The following is a 21733-nucleotide window of genomic DNA, read 5'->3' as shown; positions in this document are numbered from 1 at the left end:
GAGCCCTGAGCAGGCTAGTTAATCATAACCTAGGCCGCACTGCACTTGGTCTCTTGTTTCACCACCTTTCACCTCCCTGCCGCCCGCCCAGCCAAGCAGGTGCACAAGAGGCGCCTTCTTCTGCAAGGGCGGCGTTAGGCTGCTGCCCACCACCGGGGATCAGCTCTGGTAGCCGACCCCACGCAGAAGGAGCCTCGTGCCCGTCTGACACCGTCAGTCACGCTGGGCGAGCCCGACCTGGCACGGAGATCGCCTGGGCACTCTGCCCAAGGGGGGGCGGGGAGTGTAGTCAGGGCTGGGTGTTGCTGGAAGCCAAGTGACAAGCCACTAAGTCAGGGCACGGGGACTGGACCATATGGAACGTGCTGACGTGAGAGCGACGTCCCCAGGGCAGAACGGGCTAAGGAGACACCATACCCTAGGGCCTAGACAGGCAGGGCAGTGGCACATTGGCGAGCACCGGGAGACACTCAACCTACGGGCGGGGTTCTTCCTTCTCCCTAGTCATTTCATCTTCCCGAAACTCCTGGTGACCTAGCCCGGACTACACTGGGGATAAGGTTTGCCTAACTTTGTCAATTGGGGGTGTGGCTTTTCACACCTCATTTTAATGTAGCTGGGTTGACTTAACTTCTTAGGGTAGACCTGGTTTTATACTCTCACAGCCTGCACTGGGCTGATTCAGCAAATAAGCATCTGGAATGCCTTCCGTGTTGCCTACCAGTTACAGCAGAGGACTTGGAGTACTCCTGGGCCCAGTTCCCCATCTCGGGGAGGGGAGTGTGATATAATGATCGGTGCCAGGGCAGAGGGATGAATGGGGGAGTCAGAACTTACAGGTTCTGTTCCAACCAGGCACTGTGCACTTGGACAAATCACAGAGTTGCATTCTGCCTCAGTTTTCCCATCTCTAAAATGGGTCCAATAACTTCTGCACAAAGTTGCCGGGAGGCTCAGTGAACCGTTGCCAAGCCACCACGCTTGAGGAAGGGAGCTAGAGAGCAGCACTAAGTTAGCATTCAGCCCCTGGCCTGGGTCAGCATGGCCCATTCACCAGTGTTAATGAAACCAGCAAGAACTAGCAACACCACCCCTGGAAGGAGGCAGAGCTCTAGCGACGGCAGGGGGAGGGCATCTCTGTTGAGGGCACCAGCGTCCTCAGCCCCAAAATATCACCAAGCCAGCGTTTCCAGAAACAGAGCCAAGCGCTAGGAGTAGCAGCATCGCTTCCCTTCTCCTCCCATGCCCTGCAGGGTGGACCCAGGCACACGAATGACTTGGCCAGCAGAGTTCAGGTTCAAGGAACGCCGGGGGCTGTCACCCAGTAGCCTGAAAGTGTAGACACTTGGTTTGCTCTTAGCATCTGCCGCACGGCAGCAATGACATCGGACCAGCCTGTGCAATAGAACAGCGGCTGCTCGGCCCAGATAAGGCACGCGCAGGAGGTCGGGGATCCTGGTGGGGGAAGATACGAAGGAAACGTTCCTGCCTAGGCGCTAGATGCAAAACCGAAAGTGCACGTGGTCTGGGTGAGGCGGGTTCCTACAGCAGCTTCCCTTGGAGCATTTCACAGCCAATGGGTCCTGACCCCCAGCCCCAGCCCTTTAGCAATGGGATAAGTGACTGGAAGAGGGGCCCGACTCCACTGCCCTGCTCACAGCCCCTATAGGATCTGGGTAAACATTACTGCCTCCTCACCTTTTGCAAGGGGGAAACTGAGCAACAAAGAGGGGATGGGCTGTGCTCCATAGGTCACAGCGCCCCAGCAGGGACCAGCAACCTTGACTGCCCAATCCAGAACTCCAGCCACAAAAGGCTCCTTCCAACGCTGGACAATGCCTGTGGCTAGAACCAGCTGGTGAGAGTCAGGACTCCATTCCCAGCGCGGGGAAGGCCCTCGAACCAGACCACGTCAGCGCCGTGCCAGGGTCTGTGCGCCTGCGTAAAGCGAGTCTAGTGGCTCCTACCTTGCAGGGAGCGCGTGTCGAAAGTGCTTTGAGAGCGAGGCACGGACAGCTATTTCTACTGGAATGCCCCCCAAAGCTGAGTTACGTTCTGATGAATGTGGCTTGTGCCTAACTCTGCGCAACTTGCGAGCCCCGAGGAAGCAATCAGAGCAGAATGCAACCCAGCCTGCTCATTACAAGGGGGAAAGTCCCTAACACGGGCTTTTCAGATCAGAAAGTTTCCTGAAACCCAACACAACTCCTCCACGCACACCTACCCCGACACTGGTTGGCTCTTCCCAGAATGCACGCTCGCGGTTACCAGTAGAGTCACTCTCCGAAAAGCAAATGAATAATTCAATATTGACAGCCGGGGAAATAATAAACTCTCTTCACTCTCGCTGCTGAGTCACGGGGTCTCAGTTTGAGACATCACAACCCTTTGGTCTCTCTTGGTAACCACCACCTCTCCAAGCACAAGGCAAGGCAGGGGCAGAGATTTCAAGATAAATGGCCTGAGTCACCCAGAGTCACTGTTAATGACAAGGCTCAGGACAGGAGCTGTGATTTGGGAAACCCCTCGGGGAAGGGAGCTTTTCCCAGGCGGGGCTGTTGTGTCAGAGACGGGCAAGATCACCCAGTTTGCAAGACTGCACATTCCATTCCAGTAAGCCATAGATCACACAGATGATAGAGGGATCCCTGCAATGCAGCCACCTCTGGAGAGGAGCAGGGCAGCTATGCAACAGCCACGCAGCAGCAGGAGCTGGCTGCTCTTGTAATGGATGGCTTACGAACAAGATCAAGGAGATTGTTTTAAAATGTAAGGCTGCAAAACCCCCCTACATGACATGGCCCCTGATGTAGGAGTAAAATCTTGTCCTCCCTACACTCTCCAAAAACTTCCCCCGTTACAACATGCCCACATTGCCAAGAGAGAACAGACCCAGACAATCAGCCCAGAGAAAGCCACGTTCCAAATCCTCTCCAAATAGCAATGAGCCCCTAGGATCTAAATGTAGACTTAGCAGCAGTTCTAGTGCAGAGATGACCACGGAGCTATCTACAGACAGATTCACGGCTGGAGAGAGGACACTAAATATAAAATCCTGGGCAGCTTTTAAAGATCTCTATGAAATGTTCTTCTTTTTTTCCGGGCGGGTTCGTTATTTATGGCAGGACGTCCCTTTTGGGGGAAAACAAACACGCAATGCCAGGGAGGTAGGACGCGGCAGCTCTAGCGCAGGAATGGAAGACGGGCTGTGTTTGCCATCCGGCAAACCTGGGTTCAAATCCTGCTCAGAACCGATTGTGGGCGAGAGTGGGATGGAGGCAGCAGACTTCCACCCTATGGGAGCATCTCCTGGTGCTTAGCAGGAATCGGGTCTCAGCAGAAACCAGAGTTGCATCCCTACAGGGTATTGTCCTGATCCAAAGTCAATGGGTGTCCACCACTTTTGGACCAGAACCGCTGGGCAAAGCAGCAGAGCTCTGAAGCTTTCCAAGTACAGGAGCCCCTCGGATCTCTCTGACCCTCACCACCACGCGTGGGGGGAAAAACATAGCACCCCTGCCATATGGGCTGAGGAGCCACAGAATAGGAAAACCCAAGTCCCTGGGGAATCCTGCCTGGTTGGGTGCCAGGTGCAAAGCATGGGATGGGCAGACTGCCACCACGTGTGCTAACCAAGCTCCCCGGTGCCAACGTGAGCATGGCAGGGAGGTGCGTGTGTGGGGAAAGAGGGGACAGCGGGACTAGGCAAATCTGATAGCAGCAGGGGAAAATAAAACACAGTACATGAAGGGGGAGAGAATTTGAAGCTACCAAACAGACAGAACTGCCCCCCCCCAATCACACCCCAGAGTGTAGCAATGGGAAGGAGAGTCTGTGCCAAGAGCTCCCCCCAAACCCAGCCTCTGAATCCTGTTTGGCTGCGCAGGCTCCGACTAGATTCCAATGAGACGCAGGGGAACAGAAAGAGGCTCGACAGAGCTGTGGATCTGTGCTCCAGCCCCTTCCCAAAGATCTTCCCGCACGGCACCTGGTAGGACAACGCACAGGAAACCCCCCATGCTGTCTGCACTGGGGACACCTCCGCTCACACAAAGCAGGTTTTTAACTGGCTGGCAAAGCTGGAGGTGGGCGAATGTGCCAGGCAAGCAAAATCTGCAGACAGGGGAGCCGGGGCCAGCTAGATCAGCTGTCGCCTGGCTTACTGGACAGCCTCAGAGACAGTCTGCAGAGGTAGGTCTCGAGATGCAAATTCGGGGGCGTCTGGACATGGGACATTGGATCCAGCCTATTAGAGAACTGGAGGCCAGACGCAGAGTTGAGATCCTGCACCCGGCTCCGCTCCCTCTGAAGCCTGGGAATTTGGATCAGATCCCTTGCTGATTCGACATCACGTTACTAAAGGCACTTTCACCAGGAGCTCTACGCACTAGCCGACAGCTGCGGAGACAGTTCCCCCCCCCCCCCACAAGGACAGCGCCGGCTCCCAAGCACCCTGCGCCGTCCATGTAGCAGTGTATTGCCAGGAGATAGGGGAAGCCAAGAATCACGCCCCCCTTACACCCACTGCCTCTGTAACACCCCAGCCAGGGCACAGATATTTCCCTTCCTCCTCCGGATCGGGTTTTCCCCCTCTTCACGTCCCTCACCATTTGCCAAGCCTATTACAACACGCTATTCGCTTGGCCCATGGCCTCGGGATATTTGTGGCTTCTATCCCAAGACTGCCAGCCCCGGCTGTTCCCACTCCAGCTTCTAGGGACTGCCCCATCCTTGGAAGTGGGGGGAGAGGGGGGAATTCTTCCACTACCAGCTACCCCAGGGCTTAACATGGCTGCAGCTTTGTGGGCACTACGCAGGGTGCTTACCGTGCCTTCAGCTCCTTGAACTCCTCCCGCACTTTGCTCAGCTCCAGCTGCAGTCGCGCCCTCTCCTTGGCCACCGAATCCAAGGTCTTGCGGGCATCCGCCAGCTCCGATTCGTAGGCCGACTTGATGCCGGACACCTCGCGGCTCACCACCTCCTCGGACTCGGTGATGCGCAGCCGGAGCCCGGCATTCTCCGACTCCAAGGAGCGCACCCGGTCGATGTAGACGGCCAGCCGGTCGTTGAGCTCCTGCAGATCCTCCTTCTCCTGCAGGCGGGTGATGCGGGTTGGAGAGAGCGGGGTGCCACCCGCACCGCTCCGGGTGGTCCTCTTCTGAGACGGGGTTTCCATCGCGGTTCACAGCCTGGCAGAGAGACAGAAGCACGGGCCAGGGACTCAGATCTCTGGAGCTGCCCTCCCCGTGTCTGCCTCGCGGGTACTGACAGTCTGAGTCACGGACCTCAGCTCAAATATCCTTGGAAAGTAGGAGACGGGGAAGTGGGCGGGGCCACGCAAAATAGGACCGCCTCCCCCTCCCTTGATTAAAGGAGCAGAGGCTGCTTTTAAAATAAGGGCTTGTTCACATGGGAAAGATATGCTCAGATGTAAATTTCAACAGCTAGCGGGGGAGGGGTTGCTGGGAGCCACTGAGCCAAATTGTAAACCCTGGATAATGGAAACCCCTTCAAAGCAGGGAGTGCTGCAGCCCCTCCCCCACTCCCAGCACCTCTGACAGCTGAAGATAGCAGCATCATCCCCATATGGATATTGTGGACCCTGAGCAATTTTGCATTTTAATGTATGCTGCTTTGGGAGGGATTTAAATTGAACTGCGAAGTGCCACTCTCGTCCCAGCTCTTCCAGAGCCCCTTTTTATCAGTAGATCTCAAAGCCCTTAACGAAGGAGATCAGGAGCACGATCTCCATTTTACAGATGGGAAAACCAAGGCAGTCAGCTGGGAAATGACTTGCAGGGTCATGCAGCGGCAAAGCCAGACCTCCCTCTAGTCCCAGGGCAGTGATCTATCCCCTACAACACACTGCCTCCAGAATAAGAGTATTCCCACTGGGGCTACGTCTACACTGGCATGATTTTCCAGAAATGCTTTTAACGGAAACGTTTTCCGTTAAAAGCATTTTTGGAAAAGAGCGTCTAGATTGGCACGGACGCTTTTCCACAAAAGCACTTTTTGTGGAAAAGCATCTATGCCAATCTAGACGCACTTTTGCACAAAAAAGCTCCGATCGCCATTTTAGCCATCGGGGCTTTTTTGCGCAAAACAGCACTGTGCTGTCTACACTGGCCCTCTTGCACAAATGATTTGCGCAAGAGGGCTTTTGCCCGAACGGGAGCAGCACAGTATTACCGCAAGAACACTGACAATCTTACATGAGATCGTTGGTGTTCTTGCGGAAATTCAAGCGGCCAGTGTAGACAGCTGGCAAGTTTTTCCGCAAAAGCAGATGATTTTGCGGAAAAACTTGCCAGTCTAGACACAGCCTGGGAGTTCAGATTAGGGTAACTGACCAGACTGGCTACCCGGGAGGGTATTTTTATTCCAGAAGAAGGCCTTGCCTACAGTGAGAGGCCCAGGAAAGTTTATCCAAATTAACAAAACACATGAATGTAAGTAGCTTTTAATCCACGTTGGAATAAGCAGCACATGGCCCAGTGGGTAACGCACATCAAGACTCAAGGGTTCTCCTGCCCAGCCTCGGCAGCTTCATGGATTCAGGACTCCTGCATTCTCCTCCAAGTGCTAGGTGGGAGTGTGGCCTAGTAGGCCATGTCTACACTAGGAAATTAGGTTGATGTAGCTTCATTGCTGGGGGATGAGCTGTAGATCAAGGGGGAATTCCTCCCTCAGAAGGGTGGATTAAGTATCCGGGCAGGAGAAGCGCTCCCATCGGCACAGGTAATATCATCAGGGCTACAGCTTTGCAGCTGCAGGATCTGAAGCCACTCATTCGAGCAGGGGGCTCGGATCCAGGTGAGGAGTGTAGTCTAGTGGTAAGAACAGAAGGGACTCGGGACCAAATTCAAAAGGAGCAGCCACAAAGACGTGAAGTGAGCATGCTCCAGGGCAGAGACACTCAATCTATCAAGTAGCTAAAAGGGCGTTACAAGGAGGAGGGAAGAGAAATTGTTCTCCTTGGCCTCGGAGGATAGGACAAGAAGCAATGGGCTTATACTGCAGCAAGGGAGGTTTAGGTTGGACATTAGGAAAAACTTCCTGTCAGGATGGTTAAACACTGGAATAAATTGCCTAGGGTAGCTGTGAAATCTCCATCACTGGAGATATTTAAGAGCAGGTTAGACAGACATCTATCAGGGATGACAGTGCTTGGACCTGCCATAAGGGTAGGGGACTGGACTCGACGACCTCTCAAGGCCCCTTCCAGTTCTCGTGTTCTGTGATAACCTTTCCAGACCACTGTGCCCCTTCCAGGAGTCTGGTTTGTGTTGCATAGCCCCCAGTGTCACCTCACTTAAAAATCAGACATAGAAATACCAAATCAGACATTGAAATATGCAGTCACAGTGCCCAGTTATTGAAAAATGGCTCTTTCCCATTTTTACCTTACACAATAAATACACTGGACTATAATTATACTTACATCTTAGTAAAAACATCAAAGTGTCCTGTGGCACCTTAAAGACTAACATTTATTTGGGCATAAGTTTCCGCAGGTAAAACCTACTTCATCTGATGCATCTGGTCCAGCGACCCCTCTGAGACTTAACATTTTAGTGTTGAATATACAGAACGGCATAAACATGCATGGAATTTTAGTTTGTACTGACTTCGCACGTGCTCTTTAGACAGCCTGCTGTAAAGCTAGGCAAATACCAACTTGTGTAGTTGTACCCCCGGAAGACTTCTGCGTACCCACAGGGGTACACACACGCCTCGCTACTCCAGGGAACAGAAAATCAGTCTTACAAGAGGACACTATGAGAGTTTGGCTGTTGAGCCTGGCAAAGCGTGGGCTGAGAGTGGATCTGATTGCGGTCTCTATATACATCCCGGCCAGGTGGCGGGCCAGCATGTTTGCTCCAGATGATGGTGGGGAGAGGGGAGAGAGAGAGGACATTTTCCTCCCCATCTCCTGCTGCCATTCAGATATGGCCCAAGCTGCTTGCAGCAGACAGTGCTTATGTGATGGCTTCTGGATCCCAATCCCATCCGGCTCCGCGGGACGGAAACAGCAGGCCAGCAACACACTGCATGGCCTCAGCCTGCTGACACTCAGCTGAGCCCTGAGCCTGCCTGCCAAGGACAGCCCAATGTCCTGACAGAGCAAACAGCTGTGTGCGCATGCGGCTGAGAGCTGGCGGCAGGGGGGGTGTGGTTTGTCACTAGGGACAATGGGACCTCCCCCCTTTCCTCTCCCACTGGCCGCAGGAGCAGAATCGGACATAACTACCCAGCCACCTCCTACCCCTAGAAAGGACTGCCCCCCCCTACCCCTGCCCAAGGGCATCAGGAAACTGCCCAGCTCCCAGGCCAGTGTTCCTTAGCTTTATTTATGCAGCAGCAACTCCGAGGAGGCCAGGGCACTGTTAGGCCAAAGGCGACACAGACACAGCGTTGTCCAAACCTTTCTAGCACAGGAAGCGGGTGCCCAACGTTCTTCATTGATTCCCCCTCTCCCCAGTCAGCCCCCCAGCTTATTGGAAGTCTTTGCTCATCAGCTTATGAGTGTAATAACCACTGTTGCAGAGGGGTATCTACCATGTGTAGCTGTAGGGGGGCACAGAGCTTGTCCGGGGGTACATCAACTGATCTAGAGATCTGCCTAATTTCATAACAGGCCTCGTAAAAACCAGCACAAACTAAATTTCATACAAACAGTGATTTGTTTACACTGGAATGTAAGTGCAAGATCTGGCTTGGTCTACACTGGCAATTGTGCGACAACTTTTGTCGTTCACAGCTGCTTAAACCTCCCACCCACCCCGTGACAAAAAAAACCCACTTTGCCCTGACAAGTGCTAGGGTAAAAACTTAAAAAAAACCCAACGAATTAAGTCTTGTAGCACCTTAAAGACGAACAAAACATGTGGATGGTATCATGAGCTTTCCTGGGCACAACCCACTTCAGATGAATGCTGTTTAAGGGGGTCCAGTTTTCAAATAAATAGCACGGGAGAGGGGGGAATGTGGGGCAGGAAGAGGAGGAAAAAGGAAAAAAAAAAAAAGAGGAAAAATTTTCAGTGTATCCATGCTCGATGAAGCTGATAGTAATATTTAGTACCTTAGGACTCGTGTCAACACCTCTTCTGCCCACAAAGCAAAATGCTGCTCTTGGTGCGAGGGGTTGAAAGCTTTTGGTGGGCAACAAACAGTATTTACCCTGTCTGACTTTTAGCAACACAATGCATGGTAAAAATGAGAAAGTCAGCAGTTTGGCAATTTGCAAAGGATTGCGTGGGGTGCCAATTGTGTATTCTGATATCCGATTCTGTAAGCAAGTACTTTTTAAGTGAGGGGAAACCTGATGGGAGGCAAGGCAAAGCAGACTCCTGAAAGGGGTACAGTAGCCTGGCAGGATTGAGAAGCACTTGTTGATAACACTTCTTTTAACCGGGATCTGGCTAGCAGCCAGATGAGGTTGTTCTCTTTATGGGCTGTGTCTAGACAGCCCCTAGCAGCCTGGAGCTCGAGCGGGGCTCCCATGTGCCACCCCAGGACAAGTAATAAATTATACTATCAGGTCCACATCACTGCCAGTGCCTCCCCATCTGCCACATATTTATTCTCACTCTGTGCAGCAGGGTAGTGCTTATATCCCCAGTGTACAAAAATGGGGAAACTGAGGCACAGAGAAACTAAATCCCCCATCACACAGGGACACTAAGGCATAGCAGGGAATTGAGCTGCAGTTTCTTGAGTCCCAGGCTAGTGCCTGGACCACTGGCCCATCATTCCTCTCTCCCAGCTCTCACAGCGCATTACAATGGTTACCTGATGGAGGACAACAGGATTCCCATCCCGCCCCGCCCCCCTTTCCTCTCCCACTGGCTGCAGGATCAGACTCAGGCATAACTACCCAGCTAGCTCCTACCTCTAGAAAGGATTGCCCCACCACCTCTGCCCAAGGGCATCAGGGCATGCCCAGCTCCCAGGCCAGTGTACTTTTTAAGTCAGGGAGGTGCAGAGACTTGCTTAAGCTCACACAATGAATCAGTGGCAGAGCTGGGAATAGTCCCCAGCTCTAGCTACTAGACCAGACCCTGTTCTGTAGCCAGGAATAGAAGACAGGACCCCTTGACAGACACCCAGGCTATGGCTCTAACCACTTAGAAAGGCCTCCACATGAAAAAAGGGCAGGTTTACTGAAGCCCTCCTGCACTGTCCATGATCAAGCCAAGCAGGCACTGCCCCAGCATGCACCAGTGCAGACAGGCAGGTTTGTTGCTAAATCGGTTCTATCCAGCTGCTTCCAGTAATCCCCCTGGTGATAGGTGCTGGAACTGGGGGGAGGGAGGGCTGAAGTGGTTTCCATTATACACAGCTCAACAGCTCTCAGCACCCCTATTCTGCACGTTGTTTCAGCACCTCTGGACTGGGTCTGCCACAGAGGAGGTGGGTTTAGCTAGGTCAGATCTATTCACAGCTGTGTAGGCAGCTCAGTGCAAGCCTTGCCCAGGGATACTGCAGAAGAGCAAAGGGGGTGGGGGAATGCACCAGAGTTAGCCAGGTGGGGCTTTGCCTTGCCCCAGAGGGAGGGGAGACACCAGGCTACTACCAGCATGGAATGAAAGGCAAACGAGGAGCCTGCAAGACCGCAGCTCCAGTGGGGCCTGTGAGTTGTGCCCTTCTGCAGCCACGCAGGAGGGAGTCCAATGCCGCCCAGCTGATTAGCAGCTAGGTTTGGGTTTCTACTGGTGGTGCACAGTCACAGATGCCTCAGTGCCCATAACAAAATTTATTCTGCACTTGGATGGACAAGATTAGACGGAACATTGCGCTGCTCTGATCCAGAACTGGAACAGGCATCTCCCAAGTTCCTGCCCCTGGACGCCCCCATAAAGAGTCAGGGAGCGACCTCTTCTACATCACACCCCTGCCCCCAGGTTGAACAAAGCCCCTCTCAGATTCAGGCATCTGGGAAGCATGGAGCCACCCCTCCTCCACTAAACACGGAAGCGCAGGGGTGGCAGGAGGTTAGCTGGGGTCAGGGGGAAGCAAAGGAAGCTCAGTGTTACACAGGTGGGATTGGGGGCCATGGACTATTTTGTTCTGTACAGCACCTAGCACCCTGAGGTCCTGGGTTTGCAACTGGGGTCCCTGGACACTGCTGCAGCCCAGAGGGCCATGGCCAGCAAGGGTGTGACAGGGCGTGGGGCGTGTGAAGCCCTAGGGGAAGATGGGGAGGGGGCTCCACACAGCAGCAGCGCTGCCCCAAGCTGGGCAGAGGAGCTGTGGGAGGCAGGGAGGGGCTGGCTTGTGGGGGGGGGGCAGAAAGGAGCGGGCCTGTCCCCCTTCCCGCGGTGGGGGCTTGGCGTGGGGCAGGGCCCCCCTGCAGCCGTGGGGGAGGAGGGAGCCTTTGGTCACAGCTTCTCTCGTCTGCAGAGGCAGAGCTCCCCCCCCCAGGCCACCGCTGAGCGATACTTACCCCACCCAGCGCTCCCCCCACTGCCTGCCTCCTTGCCCCACCGCGCCTGGCTCACCCCTTTATCCGCAGCAGCTGCGCAGCACTGCCGGCGCCGAAGGGGTTAAACTCCTCCACTCCTGCGCCCAGCCCCTTGCGCTCTCTGGCATCAATGAGTGCCGATGACGCCACGATTCCTTCTCGCCTCTCATTGGTTGGTTGGGTTGTCACTCTACCTCTGTTTCCCCCTGCCCGCCCCCCCCCCCCCCCCTGTATTTCTCCCACACTCCGCTTTCCCCTGGCTCGCCTGGGAGCCAGGTGCCAGAGCGGGGCCGCTGTTGTGTTTCAAATCCCAGCGCTCCTGGGGGCAGAGAAAAAGCTGGAAGCATGAAGCAGGCAGCCCTCCCAGTCCCCCCCAAAACAGATGGCCAAGACACACTGGGAGCTGGGAAGCAGCCTTTATGGAACTGGCTTCCCCATCAGGAGACTTCGCTCTCTGCAAAAGTGTAAATAGTGTGACACAAGCAAGACAGACCTCTCCTGGGTGCCACGCCAGCCTCATGAGTGTTGGGGGGGCTCTGCCTGCTGATTCTCTGGCCCTGATGCCACATGGACCCGCGATGGGCCGCCCAGGCTAGCGAGTGGGTCGCGAGTGGCCAGTCTCGAGAGGGGCTCGGGAGGGAGCCGTCTCAGTGGGCTGCAAGGCTGTGGTCACCAATGCGGCCTCTTTCCATAATAACAATAGGCAAAAAGCTACATGCATAGAAAGCAGCAGAACCTGGCAGCCCTGGGTACTGGTCCACAAAGCATATCGCGGGCCACACGTGGAACTCCAGTGGGCCGCATGTGGGCCTTGGGCCACAGGGTGCCTGTCACCGAGAGAGGTGGTTTGCAATCTGGAGGCGGCTGATAAAAGAGCCTGGCAGGTGAGCAATTGCCTCTCAGAGGGAGGCACAAAAGACGGGCTAGAAAAGCTGCCTTCTGTGACTCGCACAGTGACTTAAAGGGTGCTGGGGTGGGAGTTGAAGGCAGCAGCCTGGCTCAGTGGAGGAGACTGGCTGTTCTGGTGGTACGTCTACACTGCAGCCTGTGTGAACCTCCCAACAGGACAATAGTGGTGTGGCACTGGTGGAGGTTTGGACGAGGCAGTCAGGCCCGGAGCCAGGGAATAGGGTGGGTGTGAGCTGGATGGCTAGACGGGGCCAAAGTGGGTGCTGCCACAGCCACCCAGCTCTGTTTAGTGCCGTAGCACGTGGCTGTCAGCACACTCCAAGAAGCCTACCCTGAGATACAGGTTGAAGCTCTCTAAACCGGGATTCTGTCTCTCGTCTGGCAAAGGTTCCAGGGCCAGAGAGTCCCAGTGGAGGGCTGACAGGGCAGTGGGCTGCTGGCAACAAGCTGCCAGAGGGGCTGGGAGCTTGGTGTATCCCAGCAGGCCTGCTCAGCAGGCCAGAAGCCCAGCACACTTCAGCTGGGCTTCCTGGCATACTCCAGTGGGGCCAGGAAGCCCACTGGGGCCAGCAGGGCCAATGGCAGGCTCTGGCCAGCAGCCAGGCCAGGGCTAGAGGGGCCCGTGGCAGGAGGGCCAGAAATGACCTCCCCTGGTCCAGCAAAATCCCTCATCTGGGACCGGTCAGGTCCCCAGAGTGCCAGCTCAGGGAGGTCCAATTTGTATTGTGTAGACATACCCTAAAGCAGCGGCTCCCAACCTTTTCCCCTTCAGGAGTCGGATTTGTCTGGCGTATCCCCAGGTTTCACCTCACTTAAAAACGACTGGCTTACCAAATCAGACACCCCCAGAAGCGACACCGCCACGCTATTACTGACGAATTGCTGGCTTTCTCGGTTTTACTCTGAATTTGAATTGGGATATAAATATTGTACTTCCCTTTCGGTGTCTAGTCTATACAGCAGCATAAACAAATCGCTGTATGTAACTAGTTTGTACAGACTTGGCTAATGCTTTTTATGCAGCCTGTGGTAAATCTAGGCCAACATCTAGATGAGTCGATGCACCCCCAGGAAGACCCCTGTGTAGCCCGGAGGTGCATGAACCCCTAATGGGTAAGGGGGCAGGCCTGGCCATAAGTCCATAAGTGAGATAAGTTTGGGGATTCTCATCCGACCTCCAAGGCGTCCCCTCTGCCCCTTAGCTACCCAGGGTCTCTCAGGTGTTGCCTTTGCTCTCCCATCTAGGCCCTTTGGAAAACAGGCATCCCCCTTCCTCATGTCAGCCCCAGGAAGCTGTCCCATAGCACAGGGCAGTTGTAACAGGAAGATGCCTGGGTGCTCTGGCCAGTCATATCCCTCCCTCCCAGCGCCAGACAGAGGCGCCTTTTAGGGATGGGAGCTAAATGAATAACACTGGGCCTGGATTTCCAAGGAGCAGCCACCTCTCCCTACCCAGGAAGGCCAATACCTAGCTCTTGTCTACACAAAGACACCGGTGTGACTGCAGCAGGTGTGGATTTACCGGCACCAGCCCTGGCTCCAGTGGAGGGGACTTGCCAGTGGAGGAACAACCCAGGGCTTCAGTGGGGCTCGGACAGGCCACAAGGCTGCAGTTGCATGGCTAGCAGTATCCTCGCCAGCTAGCTCACAGCTACCTCGAGGTGCTGTCACACCCCATGATTATACTGCAGCTGCACCATCAGTGTCTGCTGAAATTGCTGCGATGTGAGGTTGGGGGACCTCACTGCATCACTGCCTGGGCTTCAGGGGTGCTAGTGGGGGAGGGTGTCTCTGCAGTGGGAAAGGATCCCAGTCAATGTTCACGCTAATTTTTTCCATCCATGTGTGGAATAAATTTTGTTGTGTGCTCCAAGGCATGGTAGATGTGCACCACCAGTAGAAACACCCATTGCCAGCTGTGGGTGCTCTGCTAATCAGCTGGGCGGCACTGGAATCACTTCTGGGTGGCTGCCCAAGTGCTCAGCTTACAGGGAACGCTGATCCGCTTCTCCCACGGCCGCCAGGGTCCAGGCGACTCGTGTAACTTGCCCCCAGTTGCAAGTTCTTCACCCCCCAGGCAGGGGGATCTGTGGGTGTGCCCGACAGAGGGTGCTTTTGGGGCTACAGGTTGGGAAGGGTAGAAGCAGGCTGCCTGTAGGTACAGCCATCTCCCAGTTGATGCCAAGCTCCCCAGAGAGCGAAGCTGGAGTGGGACTGTGCTACTCCCCGTGGCAGATGTTTACAGCTGGCTCACACCTGCACATCTGTATGCGTGCAGCATTGCGAGGCGGTGGGGGTAGAGGGGAGGCCGTCCCCCAAGCCACGTGACCAGGGACTCATAAACGCCAGCTTGTATTTGACTTCCCCCTAAGAAGCCATACAGCCTAGTGCTAGGACTCAAGAAAACTGGATTCTGTTGCTAGTGTTGCCACCATCCTGCGGGGTGATCGTCAGCAAATCACAGCACCGCTCGGTGCCTCAGTTTCCCCGTCAGTAAAACGAAGGCGATGACTCCGACTCTCTCTGTAAAGTGCTTTGAGAGCTTTGGATGAAACGTGCTAGGTTAGCGGGAGGGCTTATTATAATTCGAAAAAAATACAACACTTGTGGTCACCAGCCCCGTGTCATTGGCATGTCCCTTAAGGACCCAGCTCCTGGAGGCCTGTGATTAGGGGAGACTCTATGGGAGGGGAGGGGCGTTGCAAACTGGAAAACATGAGTATTATTTATTATTTGCACTAGAAGATCATAGAATCCTAGAACTGAAGGGACCTCAAGAAGACATCAAGTCCAGTTCCCTGCCCTCACGGCAGGACCAAGCCCCATCTAGATGAGGGCCAGGCAAAATACGGCCTGTAGCCCGGATCTGGCTTGCCAAGCCACTGGACCCGGCCTGTGGGCACAGCACAAGCCTCAGTCAGGCTCCCTGCCTGCCCCGCCCTTGCATGCCGCTCCGAAAAGCCGGCAGCGGGGCCCTGTTTGTCTGTGAGGTGCAGGGAAGATGGGGCTCCACACACCAGCCCCGCCCCCAGCACGATCTTGCAGCTCCCATTGGCCTGTTTCCCAATGCCACTGGCCATTCCCCAGCTGGCAGGCAGCGTGCCGTGCTAGGGAAGGGGAGGGGCAGATCCACAGCTGGTCAAATGGAGCTGTGCCATTCACGCCACCACGGTGGTCCCAGAATGGCTGCAGCGTTGGGCACGTCATGTCCCGGGGGCGGGCTGTGGCACATTCCCCCTCTCCCCTCTGCAGCGCCCACCCCGCGTCAGATCCGGTGGATTCACCTGCTCCACGACGCCACGTGGCAGAAAGGAGGCTCGGGGCTGAAACAGTCGGGTGGGTGCTGCACGACGGGATCGGGGGGGGGGGAGAGAAGCCCAATCGTGGGGCAGCTGGGGGTGGGGATTGAGGGGCTCCCGCCATGTGGGGAGCAGGGGGACCTGCATGTCAAGCCTGAGGGGCACTGGCAGAGCTGCATGTGGGTTATTTCCAGGAGCCCTGATTCAATCTGGCACGAGCGATTACACAGAACTCCCTCCCAAACCACTGAAAAAGAAGCCAAACTCACTGGTTTCCCTGGCAGCCGGGAGTGACTCACTCCTGCAGCCACGGCAACGGACACACAGTCCATTTTTTATGAATAAGTAATCTGATTTCCCTCCATCATGGCAACAGTGAGTCACGGATTGTCAACAAACAGAAGTGGGGGGTGGCGTGTGTGTGTGTGGGGGGGGGGGGGGGTTGCTCTCGGCAGAGCGGAGAATTGCCACAATCCGAGCAAAGATCAAAGGTCCAACTTTCAAAAACCAACAGTTTGAGGCCGGGAAGCCACGTGGGTTTGACACCACAGCCACGGGCCTGGCACAGCTCGAGGAGGGGTGATGAGCCAGGCAGCTTTCGTCTCACAAACGCCGGCTTGCAGACAAGCAAGATCCAACAGGTTACTCTGGCCGATGTGGGATTGTTGTCTAGTGCCGACGTCCAAGGGCTTGTCCATGGGTTCAGGCCCGTACGCAGAGGGAGTGTGAAGGGTGCAAACCCCGCACTCCGCATGGGCCCTCAAGTAAGCGTGCTCCAGCCAGGGAAAGCAAGGAGAGGTGCGTGCTGGGCGAAGGCTGGGGCTCATTCCCCCACCCCACCCCCCCACTACCGGAGAGAGGCCCAGCCCTGCCCCTGGCCTCGCTCCTAGGGAGGCAGGGGAAATGAACCCAAGCTTTCCCCTGGCCGGCTAGAGCATGCTTACTTTGGGGACCATGGGGGATGTGTTTGCACCCTTGCGGTCCACATGTCCAAAAAAAGCACCCCCCCCCCCGAAATTCCTATGTACGGGATACTCAGCTGCAGGGGGCAAAGGGGGCAGCCTTTGGCATGGTTTATTGGGAGGCGGAGAGGGCTGCAAAGCTGCCCTTTGCATGCAATCCATCTAACCATTGGCTGCTGTGTGCCAGGCTGGTATCTCCCCACCTACCAGCATGAGAGCAGGTGGCTCCAGCTGCCAACTGGGCCTGGCAGGGAGCTGGGCTGCAATGCATGGCCAAAGACCTACGGCAGCGTGGTGTCAATCTGCAACGACTCCTCCCAAGCCCTTGGATTTGCCTGAGAGCAGAACGGGAGAGCCGATGGCAGCCCTTCCCAGGGAAGGTGGAGTAGTGTGTGTGTGTGTGGGGGGGGGGGGGATCCCGGCAGCTTTGCTCAGCTGCGGGAGGGAATTCCCCAGTAAATCAGAAAGTTCTGCAGCCCCAGGCACCATGGAGAGGGGGCCAGCGGGTCTGAGGTCTGACAGCCTGTTGGGGGGCAGGTGGGAGGGAATTTACCCACACACCCATCAGCTGGGGCGTCTCTCCCCCACATCTTTTATTCAGCAGTTTCTAAGCTTCTCCCACAGCCTATCCATTCACATGCCAAAAGCCCCCCTTGCTCCAGTATGTGGCCACAGAGCCTGTAATTAACTAGGGTGCAGGGGGAAGCATCCCAGCATGGAAACATTTTGGGGTTCACTGAACAGTGGGAGGGATGTAGTCATCACTGGAGGGGGCTTTCTGACCAGTACTGGCCAGGTGGATCATGCAGCATGATCCCAAGAGAGGGGGTGAGGGGAGGGCAGCATCACTGTCCCCATTTCACAGGTGGCGACACTGAGGCAGAAGAGAGGGCAAAGTGATTTGCCCAAGGTCACCCAGCAGGCCAGTGGCAGGGCACAGAACAGACCCCCACCCCCAAAGCTCCTGAGTGAGCTAGCCATTAGGTTCCACTGCCTCTCAGCGGTCACCCACACACATACCCATTTGTCCCACCTTCTGCTCACAGCTGGCCTGAGTCCCTGCTGCCCTGCCATGCACAGTGGCTGCAAAATGCTCATCTCCAGTTTAACCCAGTGGATCAGACTGTCATTTGCCCTAAGGCCCCTTTACACCACCCTGGCAGCACACACGGGCCTTAGATTTGGCATCTGTGCCATGTCCACCCACTTTCCCGGAGCTTTCCGCCAATTCAGTGTCCCCCGGCCTGAGTGTAATGGGAATCTGGCCATTGTCTGTGTGCTGGCGTAAAGGACTCCTTGGGGTGCAGGGCACCGAGGAGCAGGGCCCAAAGCTCCCCCAGCCCAGTGGGGCAGCATCCTGCAGTCCTGTGGCTAGCTCGGCGGCTTTAGAGTTATCTCATTCCATCAGCTCCGGATGCACCAGCACGGCTGGTAGTTGGCTGGCTGGACTGTACAGTCTCCCCAGTTCGGCGCTTCCTGTCTCCTGGACGCTATCACGTTCTTTCTTCCTCTCTCACACGTCTCTTTGCTTCCTGCCTTTCATGTTCTTTTACTCCTTCCTTATTTGCTCTTTTCTCCTGGCCTTCCATTCATTCTCTCCTTCTATTAAGATAACGGCCAGACTGGGTCAGACCAAAGGTCCATCTAGCCCAGTCTCAGAGCTGCTGGGGTTTGGTTTTGTTTTGTTTCTTTTCCTAAATGGAGAGGGAACCGAGAGAGACAGTTCTACTCCTGCATGGCCACTGCGTACCACTGCTCAGACAAAGATTTCCCAGCCCTCTGGAGACATGAATTTAGGTGAAGTAAGCATGTTCCCATGTGGTGAGTGGGGAAACTGAGGCACGGGGCACCACTACGGGTGATGCTACAGACAAAAAGTCTACACTCAGTTACCAGGAGAGGTCTTTTCATTGAAATAATACTCAAGCACTGCCCATCAGTAGATCTCAGACCACATTGCAAAGGAGAGCAGTATCATCATCCCCACTGTACAAATGGGGAAACTGAGGCAGAGAAGGGGGAAGGAACTGATCCAAGGTCACCCAGCAGGCCAGCGACACAGGCAGGAACAAGACTCAAGTGTCATGAGTCCCAGTCCAGTGCTGAACCCACTAGACAACACTGCTGGGTGGCCAGTGACAGTCAAGCTGCTTTGGGGAAGGTCCTGTCTGACCTTGCAGCCAAGACGGTCTGGTGATGGGCGATGGCACTAGGAGGCTTTGGTGATTCTGGCTAAGGATCGTATATCGTACTGTCTGGGCACACCATCAGGAAGCTATTGATCCTCACAACACTGCAGGCAGCTGAGGGCTATCGTCCCCATGTTATAGGTGGGGAAACTGAGGCACGGAGCAAGTCGGGGCAAACCTCTAGGACTTGTCCACATGGGAAAGTTACGTGGGACCAGGCTTGGCTCAGCAAAACATCGATTGCAAAACAAGAGCAGAGCAGAGCAGGGCCCCAGCTTTTTACGATGGTTGGACCCAGGACTCCAGAGCGGGGCGGGGGGGGGGGGGAACAACACGAAGCTTTTATCGTTCACATGCAGGAGCTGTACTTAGTGGGTAATGCGAAGCAGATGAGGCCAGGCGAATCACATGCATCACGTTCCCTGGGACATGAGGACAAGCTCCTTGCGCCACGCCCTCTCCCCTGCCTTGCCAGCTCCTCCAGCAGGCAAACCAGCCCCCTCAAAGCAGCCTGGCCTGGGTGAGTCAGAACAGAGACCTACATAACTCCCCAGAGCAGGCCAATTCCTGCGGGGCCAGGGGATTTGTTCCTGCCTTCCTAGCTCTTAAAACGCCGGGAGAGCGGGGAGCTGGGGGGTGAAACAGTCCGAGGGGTGAGCCCAGCCCGCTGCAGGAAGATGAAAGCTGGATTTTGCTTTCAAACTCCTCTCCCCCTCTTCCAAACAGGCCTGTCAAAGAGCTGTTCCCAGCCAAACCCTGGTGACTCAGAAGGAAAACAAGTCATTTCCATGGTATTAATAGCCTTCTGCTGTTTCTAACTCGCTCTTCAGCCCCGAAGAGCTGAGCATGGCTAAAAGCTGCCCCACGCTCATCGCCCCCCAACCACTGCCATGCAGCTGCCTCTGGGGCACCACCCAAGAGCCATGCAAGCCAATGTTACGGCTGTTGCTCAGTGAGGAGGGGCAGTGAATGACTGTTCTCATGGGTATTCGGGGAGGGGGGGGGTTGAGTGTTTTATCCAGAGAGCCTCCCTGCCCAGCTGCAAACCTGCAGTCCGACCCCCCCCCAGACACGGTGCTGAGGTGTTGGGGTTAGCGCAGATTCAGAGGGGTGTGCCTTTTACTGTCACTCCACCCCCCTCCTGCAGCACAGCGCCCCTGGCGTCAGCTCTCCGTGGGCAGAGCCCCCCCGACAGAGCCCCCCATCTCTCCCCCTGCAAAACAGCAGCCCCCTCACGCCCTGCTGGGCTGTTGGGATCAGCCCCCCACTAAACGACCCTCCCCGCACCCCGGGGTTTCCGCTGACATGCCAACGTTGTGTCATCCTGCCCAAGAATCCCACTGTCTAAACCCCAGCCGGCGTGCAGCCCAGACCCATCTCCAGCGAGCACAAAGCAAACCAAGAGCCAAGCAACCGGACCCCAGGCTGGGCAGTTCTTTCCCTTTGGTATGCAGGCCCCCCTGCTCCCATCCTCAGGGATCATGCTGCCCATGCAGCCACGCCCTGGCCCCCGGGCTTCTCTGCTGACAGAGTGTGTGTGGGGGGGTCCCCCTGTAGGCTCCAGGGTTCTGGACAGGCTGCAGAGCAGGAACTTGCTCCATCCATTCTTGCTCTTCTGGGGAGTCAAGAATGCTTAGGGCTGAGCCCCAGCACCTCAGGGCCTGGCAGCTCACAGCCTGGTACTTCTGGGCCTGGTAGCTCAGAGCCCAGCACCTCGGAGCCTCATATGTCTGGTCCTGGCCGTTCAGAGCCCCTGCGCCTTTAGGCCTGGCAGCTCAGAGCCCGGCACTTCCAGGCCTGGCAGCTTAGAGCCTGGCACCTCTGGGCCTGGCCGTTCAGAGCCTGGCACCTCTGGGCCTGGCCGTTCAGAGCCTGGCACCTCTGGGCCTGGCAGCTCAGAGCCCCGGCACCTCTGGGCCTGGCCGTTCAGAGCCTGGCACCTCTGGGCCTGGCCGTTCAGAGCCTGGCACCTCTGGGCCTGGCCGTTCAGAGCCTGGCACCTCTGGGCCTGGCTGTTCAGAGCCTGGCACCTCTGGGCCTGGCAGCTCAGAGCCCCGGCACCTCTGGGCCTGGCAGCTCAGAGCCCCGGCACCTCTGGGCCTGGCCGTTCAGAGCCTGGCACCTCTGGGCCTGGCCGTTCAGAGCCTGGCACCTCTGGGCCTGGCAGCTCAGAGCCCCGGCACCTTTGGGCCTGGCAGCTCAGAGCCCCGGCACCTCTGGGCCTGGCCGTTCAGAGCCTGGCACCTCTGGGCCTGGCCGTTCAGAGCCTGGCACCTCTGGGCCTGGCTGTTCAGAGCCTGGCACCTCTGGGCCTGGCCGTTCAGAGCCTGGCACCTCTGGGCCTGGCTGTTCAGAGCCTGGCACCTCTGGGCCTGGCAGCTCAGAGCCCCGGCACCTCTGGGCCTGGCTGTTCAGAGCCTGGCACCTCTGGGCGTGCTGCTTCAGTTATAAATGTACAAAAATCGCCGGCACCTTTCTCCTTACAGATTAAGCACTGGAGCCAACCCTCTGTGCAGCTATTCCAAGCACAAAAGCAAAGCTCCTGCAACGTGGGGGACCTGAGAGTCCCAGGGCTGGGGGAGGCTGATCAGGTCTGTCAGGATGCTGACTGAAGGGACTGATTTCACTGAGGTGCTTTCCCCGCCTGCTGGGGCGGGAAGTGGAGGAGAAAGACCCAACCCAGGAGAGGATTCCCTGGACAACCCCGCTGCTGGCCCAGCCTCGAATGTTTGCAGCAGTCCCCCAACATCACAAGTCCCCCAGCGATCACTGCTGCCTTGGAGACAGTGGAGTGGGTGGGATGCCCGGGAGTGTTTGCTGCTTCGACATTTTCCACTGGCTTCCATCCAGAAGCAACCCCAGCACAGTAGCCCAGCGGGCGTCATTCCAGCAACACCCAGGCTGGGA

The 21733-nt window shown here is 56.1% G+C and overlaps 1 protein-coding gene across 3 annotated transcripts in view; it reads right to left on the bottom strand.

Annotated features, from left to right (window-relative positions):
* LMNA (lamin A/C) overlaps positions 1-21733 on the bottom strand; it is a 117003-nt gene that overhangs the window by 54648 nt on the left and 40622 nt on the right. The window contains exons 1-2 of one of the 3 annotated variants that reach the window (XM_075907262.2): positions 11505-11607; positions 4827-5189 (exon numbers count right to left, since the gene is read on the bottom strand). In XM_075907262.2, coding sequence (XP_075763377.1) covers positions 4827-5176 — 350 coding nt within the window. In that variant the 5' untranslated portion in view covers positions 5177-5189; positions 11505-11607. Of the gene's footprint in view, positions 1-4826; positions 5285-11504; positions 11608-21733 lie in introns of those variants that run through there. The other 2 variants (XM_075907263.2, XM_014568950.4) reach the window with 2 other exon arrangements.

Source organism: Pelodiscus sinensis, chromosome 22, assembly GCF_052426305.1.
Source record: "Pelodiscus sinensis isolate ZL-2025 chromosome 22, ASM5242630v1, whole genome shotgun sequence".
Taxonomy (NCBI): domain Eukaryota; kingdom Metazoa; phylum Chordata; order Testudines; family Trionychidae; genus Pelodiscus; species Pelodiscus sinensis.
This window is presented reverse-complemented; position numbering and strand designations above follow the sequence as displayed.